This window comes from Cervus elaphus, chromosome 15 (assembly GCF_910594005.1).
Source record: "Cervus elaphus chromosome 15, mCerEla1.1, whole genome shotgun sequence".
Taxonomy (NCBI): domain Eukaryota; kingdom Metazoa; phylum Chordata; class Mammalia; order Artiodactyla; family Cervidae; genus Cervus; species Cervus elaphus.
Window position 1 is genome coordinate 39,995,351 of NC_057829.1, and position 16,701 is coordinate 40,012,051.

At 48.3% G+C, this 16,701-nt stretch overlaps 1 protein-coding gene across 4 annotated transcripts in view; it reads right to left on the bottom strand.

Moving 5' to 3' along the window:
* Window positions 1-2,009: 2,009 nt before the first annotated feature.
* The window catches only part of GRID1 (glutamate ionotropic receptor delta type subunit 1), a 680,463-nt gene continuing 665,771 nt past the window's right edge, over window positions 2,010-16,701 (bottom strand). For 3 of the 4 annotated variants that reach the window (XM_043925576.1, XM_043925575.1, XM_043925578.1), the window contains 2 exons: window positions 13,861-14,101; window positions 2,010-2,667 (listed from right to left, as the gene is read on the bottom strand). In XM_043925576.1, the coding sequence (XP_043781511.1) occupies window positions 2,239-2,667; window positions 13,861-14,101 (670 nt within the window). In that variant the 3' untranslated portion in view covers window positions 2,010-2,238. Of the gene's footprint in view, window positions 2,668-13,509; window positions 13,601-13,860; window positions 14,102-16,701 lie in introns of all 4 variants that reach the window. The other variant, XM_043925577.1, reaches the window with a different exon arrangement.

Genomic DNA, 16,701 nt, shown 5'->3' on the forward strand with positions numbered 1-16,701 from the left:
ACCCATTCAAAGCAAACTGCCCAAGAAGACACCCATGGTATACTACAGAAGACAGGTCATTTCAGGGAAAATAAAAACAGACTTGGGTGTGAGATAAGGCAGTGAGACCAGAATTTGATTAAGAAAATAGAGAAATATATATGAAAAAATTGACCATCCAGGGAAGGCCCCCTCAAAGTGCTGATGGAAAGAAAATGAATCTGTTCTCTCTCAGGATTACCGTAGCCCACCTAAGCTTCCCTGCATGCACACACTCGGCTCCAAACTCTACGCACTCTGATTAGAGGAATGTCAATGGATCGTCTTGGGAGCACAAGTATCAGGCCATTCGCAGCATCCAGAGATGAATAACATAATTATAAACACTCTCCTCCCCAGGGTGCTTTTAGCTGACTCTGTGATGCAGCCATTCCTTACTGCTCAATCATGTCACACAGGACTTTGGGAAAGAAATCAATCCCAGGCTAGTTATCACCTTCATAAATACATCTCTGTTGTAACTCCACAGGGCTATAGGAGAAGCAATCAAAAGGACTTTGTATTTCTCCAGGACCACAGACCCCAGCTCTCAGCCACACCCCCCTTTACTGCTGGGGGAGGGAGCCCCGCCTTCTTGGTGCCAGATGTGGGGTGTGTTCAGCACCATGGCAGGTTATGAAAGCAGAATCACCTTTGTCTTCAGAAGAAAAAGAGCTAAAGTTACATATAGTTACACACAGCTTAGAGTACTTGAATGATTGCCTCTAGAGTCATTTCCTCTCTTTGAATCTATAGTTTAATTGCCCCAGAAAGGGCAATGGAGGGAGGCAGGGCTATCAGGTTGCCGTAGCCTGAAGAAACAGCGTTTCCTAGCAGGTTTATCAGGTCAGGGATAGAGCCGGGGAGCTCGGAGACTAAACAATGCCCTCAGCCAGGAGAGCCCCTGCCATGGGCTGGATTACAGCCCGAGAACTTCTGGTCTGGAGCAGGTGGCGAAGCAGGACGTGAAGTCTCATGCTGGGTTTCAGCCCTGTCTGACAGACTGCAGGGTTTAAGACCCAGAGACATCCTTTTGCTTTTGGAGCTACTTCTCTGGGGGTTGGGAATTACTTATCTCCACATCACACAAGTTACACTGTTCTTTCTCTAAGAGCCAAGGCTTCCTCTTACCTGCAGGAACATGGCTCTTTTGATCTATTCTGGGCACTCCCATCATCTAGAGCACTAGTCTGCTCACCTGAGGTACCTCTCTCCACTCCTCCAACAGGATCCTTTTACCTGAAAACACAGGCCCACACCCAAGTGAATATTCTTCCCCTACCTGGCTTCTCGCACCCTCCACCTCACCTGGTCCACACATCAGACCTCACGTCTTCTGATCCCCACGGGAAAAGCCAAGCCCACCTCTGCTCAGCCTCCCTGAGGCCATGGTGGGACCCACCCTCTTTCTCCCAGATTCCATCACTTGTGGATGCTTCTTATTAAGAAAAGAAAGTTTAAAAAAAAAAAACACACACACAGAACAAGGCCAACAGGATAACCCTAGAGCATGTCGGCCTCCAAGTCCTCAGAGTCGGTGGTATCGGCCTGGGTGCTTCTCCTGGGCCCACAGCACACTGTGACGTGAAGTGGGGTGACCAACAGGACCGCTCCGGTCCCGGGAGCGTCCTCGGTCCCAGGCCGACTGGCACAGTTGGTCACCCTACAGCACAGGGACCCAGGGGTCAGGCTAACGCTGGCTTGAGGCTCACCCTCTATCTACGGGAGAGGACTAAGGGGAAAAGGGCCAGGGGCAGAGGAACATGGCAGGAGCCATGAGACGGGGAAGGAGGCAGCACCCCAGGCTCCTCTAAAGGGACTGGCTGTTCACCTTCCCCTCTCCACCAGCAGGGGGCGTCCTTTTCTGATCACCCCTCCTGCCCTCGCCCTCAGAAAGGCCCAGGAACAGGGGGCTTCTTTGGCACTTCAGAATGATCACAAGTAATTTGCCATTTTATTCATATAGAACAAAATTTACAAAGTCATTCATACAGGTTTTTTTTTTTTTTTTACTGACTTCGAAAATTGGGAATATTCAAAATACACTTTTACCCCACTCCATTCTGTCATTATTTACACGTATATACAAGAAAAATGAAAGAGTCTCTCTGTGTGTGTGTGCGCGCGCGCGCGTGTGTGGTTTGTGTTGTTGTTTTCTGGTATTAAAAAGCTCTGCTGGTCGGGTGGGTGGATGGGCGGGCAGGAGGGCAGGCGGCGCGGTCAGATGGAGGTGCCGTGGGAGGTGTCCAAGGCCTCCGGAAGGACGCCTCCAGGCACGGGCTGGAAGGACATGGGGATGGGGGTCTTCACGGGGCTCTGGCGGAACAGCCCCCCGTTGGGCGACCTGTGTTTGCACTGCATGGAGGGCATGGTGGCCGAGCTGCTCAGTGGCAGAGGCAGGTTGCTGCTGGGCCCTGATGAGAGTGTCCGGCTGGTGCCGTGGCTGCTCTGCTCCGGCAGGAAGGTGCTGACCGAGAGCTGCGTGTTCTGGTACTCTCGTGTGGGCTCCAAGGCCTGGCTGGGAGCCAGGCCCCCCATCTCCAGGGCCGAGAGCTCAATGGACGCTGGGGAAATCTGCTTGTGAGCAATGTCTTCATCCATTAGACTGTTCATGCGCCGATGGACCTGCTCCAGATTCACTTCTTTGTCCTAAGGGAGAGCACAGGAGGAGGTCAGGCCAAGCCTTAATGGGGGGAGCCCCAGCTGGTTGTCTACAAACTTTGGGAGGCTGGAGACCGCAGCTTGCTGGGCAGTGGGGTAAAGCAGGCCCCCATTCCTCCCACCTTCCCCCAACTGCATGGCCAGCCCTCCTTACCTGGGATACTGGTAGCCTAGGACACTGCTCCCAGGTAGCAAGGACCCAGCAAGAAGGGCTTTGCAGCATTTGCCCCCCAAATGCACTCTGCTCAGGACCAATCACACCCAGAGGCAACCCTTGGGAGAAGATGCTTTGAACAACTGGCAGAAGCAATGGAAGAAAGGAGTCCCATGGAAAAAAAAGGTGTGGTCCTTGAGCCCCTGATATGCCCCATGGATTTGCAATTTAGTGTTTACAATGCTCAAAAGACCTGGTGTGATCATCCCCACTGTACACAAAAGGAGGCTTGGGTTCAGGAATGTCAATGGCCTCCCAGAGTCATAAACCCAGTGAGCAGCAGAGGCAGCATGGGAAGCCTGGAGTGCACAACATCTTCAGAGATGCTGGGAAGAGGGCCTGTCCCTGTCTGGAGGCTCATGTGGCTGGGGGCCTGGGTGAGGATGGGGCATGGGATGGTGAGGAAAGGGACTTCCCCGGGATCAGCTGTCATTCCTGATATTGTGAAGGTTTGAGGCTGCCGAGATGGGTGACCCTCATAGCTGATTCTCCATGTAGTGAATTGCATGTAGTGAATTCACCATAAGGGGGATGGTATCAAGAAAAATATTTTGTTTGTTCAATTATTTATTGGCTTAAGAAACAGAACAAATATCACTGATATTTTGTCTTCAATGTCAGAATAAGTCAAAGAGGCCAAACTACTTGAAAGCTCCTTAAAGACAAAGACCATATAATCTACTTCCTCAGTTTCTCCCCAGTGACTTGGGGTACAAAACCAGATGTCTGTGGAAGAGTCATACCAACCCCTCAATGAGGTATTAGAAGCTGCAATCCTATTTTCAGGCAGCATTAGGGCCTATGTGTCAGGCAAGGTTAATCCCCCCACCTATGTGTCCCTGGTGTCAAACTCCAAGAGAAGTACCATGTTGAAGCTTTGCTCCAAAACAGAATATCACAGGCTGTTTAATGTCAATCTTCATACAGCAGAGAGAGGAACCTATCCCCTGCTGACCCTTAGGCTTGTTAAAAATAACCATAAAAGGTAAAAGTCCTGAATGTGATTTCAAATGAAGAAAGAAGGAGCCACACAAATCCAAGGGCCATTTCAGTGAGTCTCTGGGCTCCTCTAAGGCTGGTTCCCCAGGAAAAGGCAACCCTGAATAACTGGCAGGAGCTCCCCTCTCAGAGGAGGGCCCATGGGGCTAGCCCCCATGAAGCCTCATCCCAGGTTTCTTCAGACAAGGAAGCTGCTTTTGCCATCCACTCTGTGCTCCCAATGTCCCCTGGCCTGGAGAAGGCAGGGTCACTGCTCTCTCTACCACATTGTTGAGATCATGATCAGCACACAGGGCTTGGCTTTCTGGTGGGACATCTGCTATCTTCCCCAGAACAAGAAATCTGACAACACCCAAACAACAATGAGGAACTCATTCCAGGCCATGAAAAAAACAGAGGATAAAGAAAGCCAACTGGTGTGAGGGTGAAGGTACTATGGTGAGATCGTACCATAGATAGAATTTACATCAGAAATCATTGACATGATCCCATCGGCAGAGCCAAGATTCCAGTGAACTGAAGCCCCACATAGCAGAGCAGCTCCAAGTATAGGATATGTCTGGGCGGCAAATGGGTGAGATTGGGGGAAGGGTACTAGGGCTTTACTTAGACTAAATATGGTATATACAATGTCTTTCACAGACTCCTTCAACAGTTTGTAAAGTGTTAACAAACCAAATCCAAGTTCTCTTCTTAATTAAGTTATAGCACGGTTAATCCAGCTCTGTGCTATCTTGGTCTTTTCCCTGTGTTGTTTATATGCTTTGTTTCCATTTTTGAATATTTGAGCAAACTCTGGGAGACAGTCAAGGACAGGAAGCCTGGCATGCTGCAGTCCATGGATGTGCAAAGGGTCGGACACAACCTGGCAACTGAACAACAAGCTGTTATGTTGGACACTGGCTGTTTGACTGCCATCAAGCATCAATTCTCCCTTCCCAAGAAGACCTTGTTTTATTTTGTTTTGTTTCACTTTTGGGAACTGCTTTTCCCCCACTGGATAACAGTGTGGCCCTGTCTACCTGTAGCCAAAAGGCAGGACAACAGAACTGGCTCTGAGTTCTGAACAAAGAGATAAAGAGACAGAAGATGTCTGATGGTCCATGACGGCAACAGTTCAAGAAACTTTCCACTCCATGATCACCCTTCTGGATCTTGCCTCCCAGCTCTCAAGACAAGCCTGGACTTCTGTCCATCACCGGGCAGCTTCTCCAGCCTTCTCATGGCTGCTCTGAGCTCCTGACAAGCTCCTGATGTAGGGTTTTCATGTGTATCAGCCAGTGCCACAGCTGTGTTGGTAAATATTTGTATCTACAGGCTATTTTCACTTCAAAATAAATGAAGGACACAAGACAGGTACTAGAAAGCCTGGAAGCTGGAGAAATTGAAGGAGAATTTCAGACATTCCTGAAGTTTAATAATACAAACTTCCCTTCTCCCTGCAGCCAGCAAAGCTAGAAGAATGAACAAGCTGAGTGCCTTGGCTGGCAGAGCCTTTAGCTGCTGAAGGAAATTGGAGACCAAATAAGTGGTCCTGGGATCATTGGAAGAACTAGTTAGTTGCATAATCTTGCCTTTTCTTCCTTTCTATTCTCTTTTCAGGGCTTTAAGAATCCTTTTGAGGATGGAAATAAGTAGTTTAAAAGTAGACTAATTTGAAGTAGGAGGTAAATGTCTTGGTCCCAGCTGTATTCACTCTGGAATCTGGTCTTAGACAAGAGGTGGTGGCAGTTTAGTTATTAAGTTGTGTCCAACTCTTGCAACCCCATGGACTGTAGCCGACAGGCTCCTCTGTCCATGGGATTCTTAGAATACTGGAGTGGGTTGCCATTTCCTACTTCAGGGAATCTTCCCAACCCAGGAATTGAACCCAGCTATCCTGCATTGCAGGCAGATTCTTTACAGACTGAGCTACAAGGGAAGCTCCCCTTCTCTCTTAGAGAAGAGAGCTTGGCCCTTCTTTTCACAGTCAATGGAACACTCAGCCAAGACAAGTGTTCAGGAGATGTTCCTCATGTTGTTGGGGCCTATAGGTAGAGAAGGGATAACTTCCTGCCAAAGAAAGCCAGAGGGAGACAGAGAGTTGAGAACAGGGGAGCCCCCTTACCTATTGCCAAGGAGAAAAGGAGAGCTTTGGAGGAAGACAAACCAACTAACATCTTCTAAAGAAACATTTGTAAACAAACGAGGTCTCTGAGATGAAATCCTTCAGCAGTAAAGGATGAGGAAGAGGAGGTTTGGTGGGTAGTGTTATAAAAGATGTAGGGCATAGGCACTAATATGGCATAATAATCACAGCTCTGAGGGGTTGGCCAGGTAATAGCAAAGCATCTAGACCAGCAGTCCCCAACCTTTTTAGCACCAGGAACTGGTTTTGTGGAAGACAATTTTTCCCTGGACCAGGGCGTGGGGGATGATTTTGGAATGATTCAAGTGCATTATATTTATTGTGCACATTATTTCTATTATTATTACATCAGCTTCACCTCAGATCATCAGACATTAGATCCCGGAGGTTGGGACCCCTGATCTAGACCACAGTGTGGCTGTGGAGACAATCCAATTACCCTAGAGTCAGGATTTTGGAAAGAAAGCACTTGAATAAGTAGTATTTTTAAATCCATATTTTTTCCTGCCTCCAATTAAGGACAAATGAAGCAGTTTCAAGGAGGCTGCAAAACTGTGCAGTGGGTCTCATTTCCACTGAAGGTTATTCATTAACGTATAACCCCTCCACATCAAAACACAGAGAAAACGTCCACTCCGATTGAACAGACTTTCCAAGCTGACCTTCCTACTCCAGATGGCAGTCAAGAAATCCATTCCCTCCACCCAAGTGGGACCTCAATCTATTCAAAGTCTATTACTGCTGGTAGTGCATGCTTAGTCACTCAGTCGTGACCGACTCTTTGCAACCCCAGGGACTATAGCCCACCAGGCTCCTCCCTCCTTGGGATTCCCCAAGCAAGAATACTGGAGTGGGTTGCCATTTCCTACTCCAGGGGATCTTTCTGACCCAGGGACGGAACCTGAGTCTCCTGCGTCTCCTACATCGGCAGGAAGATTCCCTACCGCTGCACCCCCTAGGAAGCCCATTGCTGTTGGTAGACCCAACACAAAGTCACACCTGGAAGAAGACGGTGCCATCTTGAGCTTCCTACGTTGGATGTCTAACTGGACCGGAAAATGAGTAGGCTCCCCTGGTGACTCAGACAGTAAAGAATCTGCCTGCAATGTGGGAGACCCGGATGCGAGCCCTGGGTAGGGAAGATCCCCTGAAGAAGGAACTGGCAACCCACTCCAGTGTCCTTATCAGGAGAATTCCATGGACAGAGGAGTCTGGTGGGCTACAGTCCACCAAAGGGTCAGACACGACTGAGAGGCTAACACACACACACAAGGCAAATACCTCCCTGGGAAACACATGTGGCCCATTTCTGAGTCTCCCAACATGTTCCATCAGGCATCTGTGTAGGAGGCCAGAGGGGAAGTGCAGAGAACTGGAGAAAACCACCTTCTTTGGAAACTCGGAAAACACTGTCTTTTTGGACCAGACTGAGCCCACATGAAGTCATTTCTGGTGCCCTCCTGGCCAAGGAAATAGGAGGCAGACATAATCTGCCTGCTCAAGGAAAGAGGCAGGAGTGATTTGAATAATTATCTATATTTTACACAAAATGGGGCATTCTATTATGTTATGCAAATTCAAATAATGGACTTTTTTATGTGCACTACATCAGTTTACATCCTCATTATCTCAAGGTTTCGGTGTTCAACCAGGTAATGACAGCTGTGGAAAGAGACTCAGAAGCTTGCTGCTGCATTCATTAATTTACTGTAGGTAACTGACCTACTCAAACAGCCCTGAATAGGACATAAAATTCACTGATGGCATTTATTCATGAATCCTGCTGAATTCCAGCTCTGTGTTAGAATTAAACATGATAGCGCATGCACCAACAGAGGTTACTGGAGACCCCCCTCCCCAGGCATTGTCTTGAAGAGAGATAAAGTTCTGTAACTGAGCCGCTGTTCACCAATGTGGAAATAAAAGATTGTACTGGAAAACGGTAATTAACTAAACTATCATCTATGTAACAGCAGGTTACACGTGGGACTCATTAGAACCGACTTTGTTTGGAGTCCAACGGCTTCTACTTTAAGTTAGGCAGGAACAAAATGGGATTAGGGACTTCCCATCTGACAAGGATGGTTGTAGGAGGTGATCTCCTGTTACCACAGACCAACCAGGTGGTAAATAAGACTCAACTGACTGGGAGAAACATCATCAACGTGATCTTCTTAAGTATTGCTCCAAAGACTTGCTCAAGCCCAAAGGACTGGCTGGAAGTCTGAGAGTAGTGACTGGGTAAAAGCAAAGAAGCTGGACTTTAAGTCAGTGAAGTGGCTGCAGGATATGATGGGCAGTCCCTAACTTTTTTGGCACCAGGGCCTGGTTTCATGAAAGACAATTTTTCCATGGGTCTGCAGGGGAGCATTTCAGGATGATTCAAGCTCATTACATTTATTGTGTACTTTATTTCTATTATTATTACATTAGCTCCACCTCAGAACATCAGGCATTAGATCCCATTAAAGGTTGGGGACCCTGTTTTAGAATGTTGTGGGAAAGAATTCTGGTGAGCTTAATTGCAGATTTTGTAGAGGATGACTGTGAAAGGAGGGAGTCAATAGACACCTCCCATCATATGTAGTAGCAGCAGGTACACATGGTGTAAAGAGACTTCCTTGAGGATACACAATTCTGTGATAAATGGAACACCCGGATGACAGCCCATGTGTAGCTGGTTCCAAAACTTGAGCTGTTTTCCACTCAACTTCCCCTTGGCATGACAGTGTAGACCAGTAGTTTTCCTCCTTGGCAGGCTATCAGAAGCACATGGGGAGCGTCTAGAAATTACAGTTGTCCTCAACTGCCTAATACAACCCTTTGGAGAATGGAGCCCAAGTATCTGTATTTCTAAAAAGCTCCAGGATGGATCACCTCTGCTGTGCAGCCAGAACTGAAAGTCATTGATCCAGGTGCAAAGACTCCACAACAATTTAACATTAATAACATTTTCTTTATAGGAGCCCAGACTGGTTCACTCATTCGGTAAACACTTTGGAGCTCCTACTACCAGAGGAGCTAATGTTCCTGGTGAAGCATCCATCTTGGCCCCTGGCACATAGAAAGTGCTTGATATTTTATATTCATGACCCCTTAATGAGGGGTCTCACTGTTCCAGAGACTGAGCAAAGTGATGGGAATGCAGAGGTGGAGAAGTTCCAACAGACTTAAAGCAGAGACAGGCAGGTAAACCACCAGCTATAATTTGGAATCACACCCAACGTGAGTGTACACACAGGGAGGTAAGGAGGCCTGTGGCGATGGGCAAGGGGAGGTTGACAGAGGGGAGTGATGTGTGCGTTGGTTCTGATATACACACTGGTGATGGTAAGTGGTCAGTGCCCTCTCACTAAAAGGCACACACACTCACTTTCTTACCCTCATGCCAAGAGATCCGAGAGCAGCAGTGTAGCCATGGGGCCAGGCTCAACAGTCAGAAGCTCTGAACCCCTCTGGACTGGGGCTAAACCTAATCCCTCTGGGGTTCACAGGATGTAAATACCTAGCTAGGAGCCAGGATCCTAACTTAGGAAGAGTTCTCAGTCACACTCTTCATCCCCAAACATCTGGAAAAGCTAGGTAGGAACCCCTGCTCCTGCATGCTTCTGATGCCAGGCCCAGTGGCGGACACGTAATTCCCATTCCAGTTCTGCCCCTACTACTTCTGAGTCCTATTTCTCCAGGGACGTGGACGCCTTCCTCAAATGTTATGGAAGAGAATCAAAAGAGTGAAGAAGATAACAGGAACCTGAGAATCATGTGGGGGCCTTGGGGGAAAAAAAAAAAAAGACCCAGGTTCCGCTCTGAATCCATGAAGTGGGACCTGGGAGTCCATATTTCTAATAGTGCCACAGAGGCAGACCCCAAGTCTGGTTTGGGAAGGCTTCTTAACCTATCCCCGTCTGAGAAGCAACAACAGTGATGGCAGTGATGACCATGACAGTGACAACGAACAGACCAGCTGCCAGGTCGTGAGCCGCCCTGTGGAGAGGCCCATGTGCAAACGTGTTGATGAAGACCTCTGGCCAACGTCCAGTGAGGACATGAAGCCTTCCGCCCAATGGCCCACAAGGAACTGAATCCTGTCCACAACTACGTGAGTGAGCTTGGAAGTAGATCTGTCCCCAGTAGAGCCTTCAGATGAGACCCCAGCCCTGCTCAACAACTTGATTACATCAAGTGAGAGACCTTGAGACAGAAGACCCACTAAACTACACTTGGGTTCCTGACCCACAGAAACTCTGAAATAAGTATTTCATGTTTTAATCCAATAAAAAGAAAAAGATAACATGTACTTTTCCTGGCATAGAGAAGCTACCCTAAGATATGACTCCTCTTCCCAACAGCCCCTTCTGCCCATCACTGGGTTCTTGAGAGGGAGAAACCACTTGGGCACCATCCACCAAACACGTTCCCATGGGTCAGATGCTGATTAAGGAAATTCATACATCATCCCTCATTGAACCTCAGAGCAACACTGTGAGGTTGGCATAAAGGAAGAGGGCAAAGATGCAGGAGAGGAAGTCTCTATATGCAGTTGAAGAAGCATTAGAGGATGGAGATGGGGAAAGGTGTTCTTTCAAGGGGAATGTCTCCAGCAACAAATCTCCCCCGGAGAGCAGGAGCACATTTAGGAGTTTGCAGGTAAAAGCTAGCCCACTGGCCAGAATAGAGGAGCCTGGCTGCTGCTCCACCCCTATTGCCTGCCCCCTGCCCCGCCTGTCAGCCCCTCTCTGCAGTGGAAGCAGGGCCTGGGGGAGAGCAGACACGGCAAGAAGCAACAAGAATTCCAAGCTCCCAGCCCAGTGACAGACGATTCATTCCCCCACTTCTCATGTCATCTCTCATTTGTGCAGTTCTCATCTTTATTTCATGAATATTTTATTCTCAGAGCAGTGGCTCCACTTCCCCCATAAATCTACAGGGTGGCTCTTTACTGCATCTGCGGAGCAGGGTGCACTCACCTGCACTGGATAACTACATAATCGTCTGATTCCTTAGAAAAAATATGACCTCAAATCCACATGAATATTAAGAGGCTGAATGTACATTACTACTCTTCCCCAAGTAGGTGTCTAAACTCTGAAGACGTAGCGGCATAAGCTGTTAAATATGACTAAGACTCCACCCAAAGACAGGTTTCTTGCTTTTAAGAAATACGGCCAATGGCCCAAAATGAAGTATTCTAAGCTCAAGCAGACACTCTCACCTAATTGCAAATGCTGCTCCATAAAATACAGGCAACCAGTAACACAAAGTAGTTCTGGATTAAATACCATCATTATTTGTCAAAGGTTTTAAATATATGCCTCTAAACTCTGTTGTCTCAGCCCCTTCCCTGGTTCCTGCTCCCTGTGATGAGCTGTAAAGCCTTTGGCCTGGCGTCTGGTCCTTTAGAGCAAGTCTCTGCTTTGCACTCTAGCCTGCTCTACTCTAATTTCCTCGCTGATGCCCCAGAGCCCCGGGAGGTGTGATGACTCTGTCTACCCCTTGCTGGTCACCCTGCCCCAAAGGCAATATCTCCTCCTCAGCTTGAGGATCATACCAATCCTTCATCACTCAATTCTAACAACCCCAAGTCCCAGGAACTCTTCACTAACCAGCATCACTACCCTTTGTAACCCTACCATATCCCATCTGGGCTGGGTGCCCCTGAGCCCTGGATGGAACCTGTAGTTCATTTCAGGATGGCCCTGATCAATGGACAATGGAAACCGCTTGGCTGACCTCTGCCACATCTGTCCACATGGAGGTAAGCCCCCTCAGGACAGAGACTGTAACCTTATAGGCATACCTACTAAAGGAAGAAGGAGAGAAGAAGGCAGGAATTTCATTTGAAAACACTCATAATAACAGGGGAAAACTGGAATATTCCCTCCTTTAACCATGTAACACCCAAATGGGCTGGAGGAAAGGCAGCTGTGTTTTATTCAACCTGCGTCTACATTGACTCTCTTTCCTATCTGGAGCAGGCTAGCAGCCCTGGGCAGAAAGTTTCACATTTTCTAAGCACTGCATCCTCTTGGGTCTTAGATCCTGGGCTTGTGTAGAAGCCAAACAGGAAGATGGGATACTTTTCAGACAAGAAAGGAGCTGTTCCTCTCAGCTAGCTCATCTCATGCTTTCCCTGGTCTTCCTCTCTTTTTGCCTCTGCCTCCTATGTCTCTCCAGTAATCCTCCATCTGCCCCCACCCCATCACCTCTCTCTCTGAGTGACAATTCATCTGGGTCATCCAGGCTGGACCTGGCACTAGATACTGAACCAGAGGATGTGAAGAGACATGCCTGGAAGCAGACAGAAAGGCCTCTCACAGTACCTGCCTCACAAGGGACATTCTGGAGGACTGGGCCTGTGTCTCCTGGGCTCCACACTGCCTGCAACATCCTAGCATGGTGCCTCCGTGACAGTGCATTATTCAACCAACTGGAAAACCTGTCCTCCTCCCCTAACCAAAGGGACATTTGCTATAAACTTCACTGAAAATTTTCCAGTAGCAAAAGCAGCTCAGGATAGAATCATTAACTGTTCCTTTCAGTGGGCTTTCCTCAAATATTTTCCTTCCTTCTCTTATGGTCCAGGGGTGATAGGAGAGCCCTGAGTCTGTGGGAAATTCTAGCCTTGCCTTCCTTACATGGAGGTGTACAGGTGATGTGAGAGAAAGATGGATGTCCTCAGAACATTTCAGACATGCTGAATCAAACAGCAAGCTCTTTCCAGCAAAATCTAAGTATGATGGCAAAGAGCTCACTGCCTGGTATGAATGGTGGGTCTGCCCTCCCTCCCAGCCATGCCAGGGACTCTGTTACAGACTGATGTATGGGGCCATGACCAGTCAGCCTTTCTAGGCTGCAGAGATGGTGTCCATGGTGATGCTGCCTCTTTGAATGTGATGCTGGTTACTGCATTGCTCCTTGTTTGAAATCTACACCTGCTTGTGTCAACATCATTTGTAAGCAAAGCTGTGATTCAATAAGTAGCTGAGATATATGTATCAGGTAATGACATTGCTATACTGGAGTGGCTGGGCTTGTGCTACAGTGCCTGTGTATAGTTTCAGCCAGGAGAGCATCATTACCAAATGCTGCACCTTGCCACTCTCCCTTAGGGGCACTGGTTCCAAGAGAACTTCATGAAGACTTTATATTCCACCCTCCCCACCCCTGCCACCCCGTACCCCAAAAATATTGAGCTTGAAAACCAGCAAAACCCCAAAAGAAGGAAGTGTGGAGGGCAGAATCAGCTGTGGCTGGTACACACAGGGAAGGAAATGTGCCCAGAAGCTGGAATCAGAACAAAGCCACAGCGGTCCCTGTGCTGGGTGTCCCTGGAGGGACAGAGGCAAGGCTGGGCCCTGCAAGGAGGAAGAGAGGAAGAAGGGATGATGAGGGGACGGGAGCTGATCCCCCTTCAACATGCTGGGAGAGCAGGGCTTGTGGCCCTGGGTGAACAAGGAGAACCAGGAAGGAATGCAGTTTCCTCTCTTACCCTACAGCTGGTCTCTCCAGGTCAGGGTGGAGGCACATGGGCGGGGCAGGGTGGGGAAGGGCTCTCTGGCGCTGCTCATGCTGTACCCGCTCTATAGATAGATACATGACTTTAGTGGCCATGCCTGGTGCCTTGGCATTTTGTTCAAGCATGAAAACACCCCCTTCATTTGTTCTGTGGCTTTCAGTACAAAATAAAACAATGTCACCATTCCCCAGTATAAAACACTGCTGTGTGCAGACAAGTGGTTTGGGCAAATACTATCTGGAAGAGAACCACCCGCCAAGTCGCCCAGGGGGCCTTTCCCGCCTCTAGGCTGCAGAAAGGAGAAGCAGGGCCCAGGGCACGGACCTCTTTGGGGGTCTCCTGGTGGCACCGGTTGCTGTTCCACCACAACTCCAGGGCAGCCACCAGGCAGGCGAGGAGGAGGCCGATGGCCAAGATGCAGAAGACTCCAGCGAAACTGTGTAGCTTGAGGGACTTGCCGTCCGCCTGGGCGCTGGCGTGGCTGGTGAGGTCACAGCGGCCCGTATGCGGCCACCACTTCTGCTTGAGCACATCCAGATCTCCAGTGTCCTGAAGCTCCAGGATCCTGCAAGATACACCCCATGTGAGCCACAGAGCTGGCCTCACCCACACAACCGCAGGGCCCTGGTCCCTTCCCCACCGTGCCAGCGCCTCCAGAGACAACGCTGAACCATCAGAGTGGCTCTCTGTCTCAGCTTTTCACTTTCCAATTTATTCTCCACTCTGCTGTCAAAGCACCTTTCTCAAAGCACTTATCAGATTTTGTCATTCTCCTCCTCAGAGCTCTCAGGTCCTCTCCCACCCTGTCCCACTGCCCATGGACGGAGTCCAATAGCAAACCATGTAAGGATCCCTCATGTGGGATCCTAGGGCAAACTCTGAGGATAAAATAGGGAAATTACAGAAATGGATGATGCAAACACTCAGACTGTGGACCTACTAAAAGGCTTTCTTTCAAACGTCAATTAACTACATCCTAAGTCTCTCCTACTAGAATTCAACAAACCATTCATTTATTCACTCATTTGATTTGAGGAGCATCTGATTTGTGCCAAGTACAACATTCATCGCTGCTGAGAGCACAGTCCAGACACACCTACTTGGACACTGAAACAATTAGATGAATCAATGTAGAGAAAGAAGCTGAGATCAATACAACAAAATGAAAGAAGAGTTGTGAAGAAAGGGTGCAATGGGAGGATGGCCTGGACTAGGGGCTGTGGCGAGACCTCATCAAGAAGCCAACAGGTAAGCATCAAATAGCTCACATGAGTTTAGCATACCTATGTGCCAGGAAATCTCCTAAGTGCTTGACAAACTGTTTAATTCTCATGTCAACCCTTTGAGAAGGCTACTTCCTTGTTCCCATTATTACAGAAAAGCAAATGAAGGCACATAAAAGTGAAATCTGGTGCCATATTGACCCGCAGCCCTATCAATCCAATATTGACATAAGCTGTCTTTTATTGAGAAGATAGTAGGGACCGATCATTTTATATTGTTTTAATCCTCACAACAGCCTGCAAATTAGTTTCTAGGTTTACAGATGGGAGACCTGAGGCTCAGAATCTAGATAACTTGCCCCCAGTTGCAATTAGCAAGGGGTACAGCTGCTGTTCAGAGCTGGGTCACACTGGCCCAGGGGGCCATGCTCTTTCCAGAACACCAGGCTGCCAAATGCAGTCAGCGTGCGCTCCTCTCCAAGAGTCAGTTCCGGCCTAGGGCATGTGAGACTGACCAGAGAGGGGCCGTAGGGCTGGTTTCCTGCTCCTCCACTCACTAACTGAGATGTTAGGCAGGCAGTTTCACTCTGCTGATGCTTCCCTGCTTCCTGCTCTTTATAACTGTATGCATTTTTATGCCCAGTATTATTCCAGGAAGAATGTAAGGCAATGTATAGGAAAACAAAGAATAAAAGAGAAACAAACAAGCAGATTCAAAGGAAAATTTAAATATGTAAGCAATAAGGAAAGATAAAACAAGCCATGGGCACAGAATGACTCCTGGAACAAGGCTAAACTAATGCACACCATAATAATCTCTACTCCTGCCTGTGAGTAAACCAGAGCGATAATAGCCACTTCCTGAAGCCAGTCCTTCTATTTTCCAGACAGATATAATTGCAGGTGCTTTCCTGTAGTCAATAGCCCTGGAGCCTGCTACACAGTAGGTGCTCTATAAATGGCTATTAAGTTGCTAAACATTTGCTGAATGCCTGCTCTGCACGCCATGGTCCACAAAAGGGCTACAGCATTCAACCTGTCACATACACACACACACACACACACACACACACACACGCTGTAGCCTAAAGACCCAGTCCTCTACCAAAGCAAGGGAACACACATTGGTATTCAAGAAAATATCTTAGTTCTTGGGACTCAGGGAAAGAAGGGCTACAGAAATTCCAGAGAAGGCCAGGATCTGCTATTTCCACAGGACCCTTTTTCTGTCAATGGCATGGAGTGTTCGTTGCTTTCTGAACCTGCCATCTTCCTCCTCTCAGGCGTGACCCACAGAGGGGCGGATAATGGGGCCTCTTAAAGAACCACTGGCAGCAGTAGGTTGGAAACCTGAAGTCCTGAGTGTTTCCCCCAAGTACAAACCCATCTTCCCAGGTGAGGGAAGTGGAGGATGTTTCCAGCCCAGGAAGGACAATGCTTCAGGGGGCCAGCACGGTCCACTGGGGACATTTACTTACAGTCACAGAGCTCATGGCCTTCTGATGAAAGCAGGGAGTAATTAATCACTTCCTGCTAAAATATCACAGGAACTGGACTAGCCACTGTTGTTCACGTCGACTGAACGATCTAGTTGAGAACCAAGCTTTCTGCTCTCCATTGTGTCAGTGTTCACTTCAGTAGACTTTCAAGGGATCTCTGAGCAGTTTGAGTGCATGGGGACTGTAAGCCTTCTGTAGTGGGGACCCTGCACTTCTGTGAGCACTATCTTGGGGCACATTAGCTGTCTCAGTGGTGCTGATCCTGTTGTGCTGGTCCCACAAGTCCCCTTACCATCTGCTTCAGAGAGGTGATCACAGGTAGATGGCCTGGGGAATCCTCTGACCACCCCCTCTCAGAAAACCAAATAGGGTAAACACCAAGAACACCACCGTCTTATACATCTTGGAGGAAAGCCATCCTTTCTTTGTGCCTTTAATCCAAG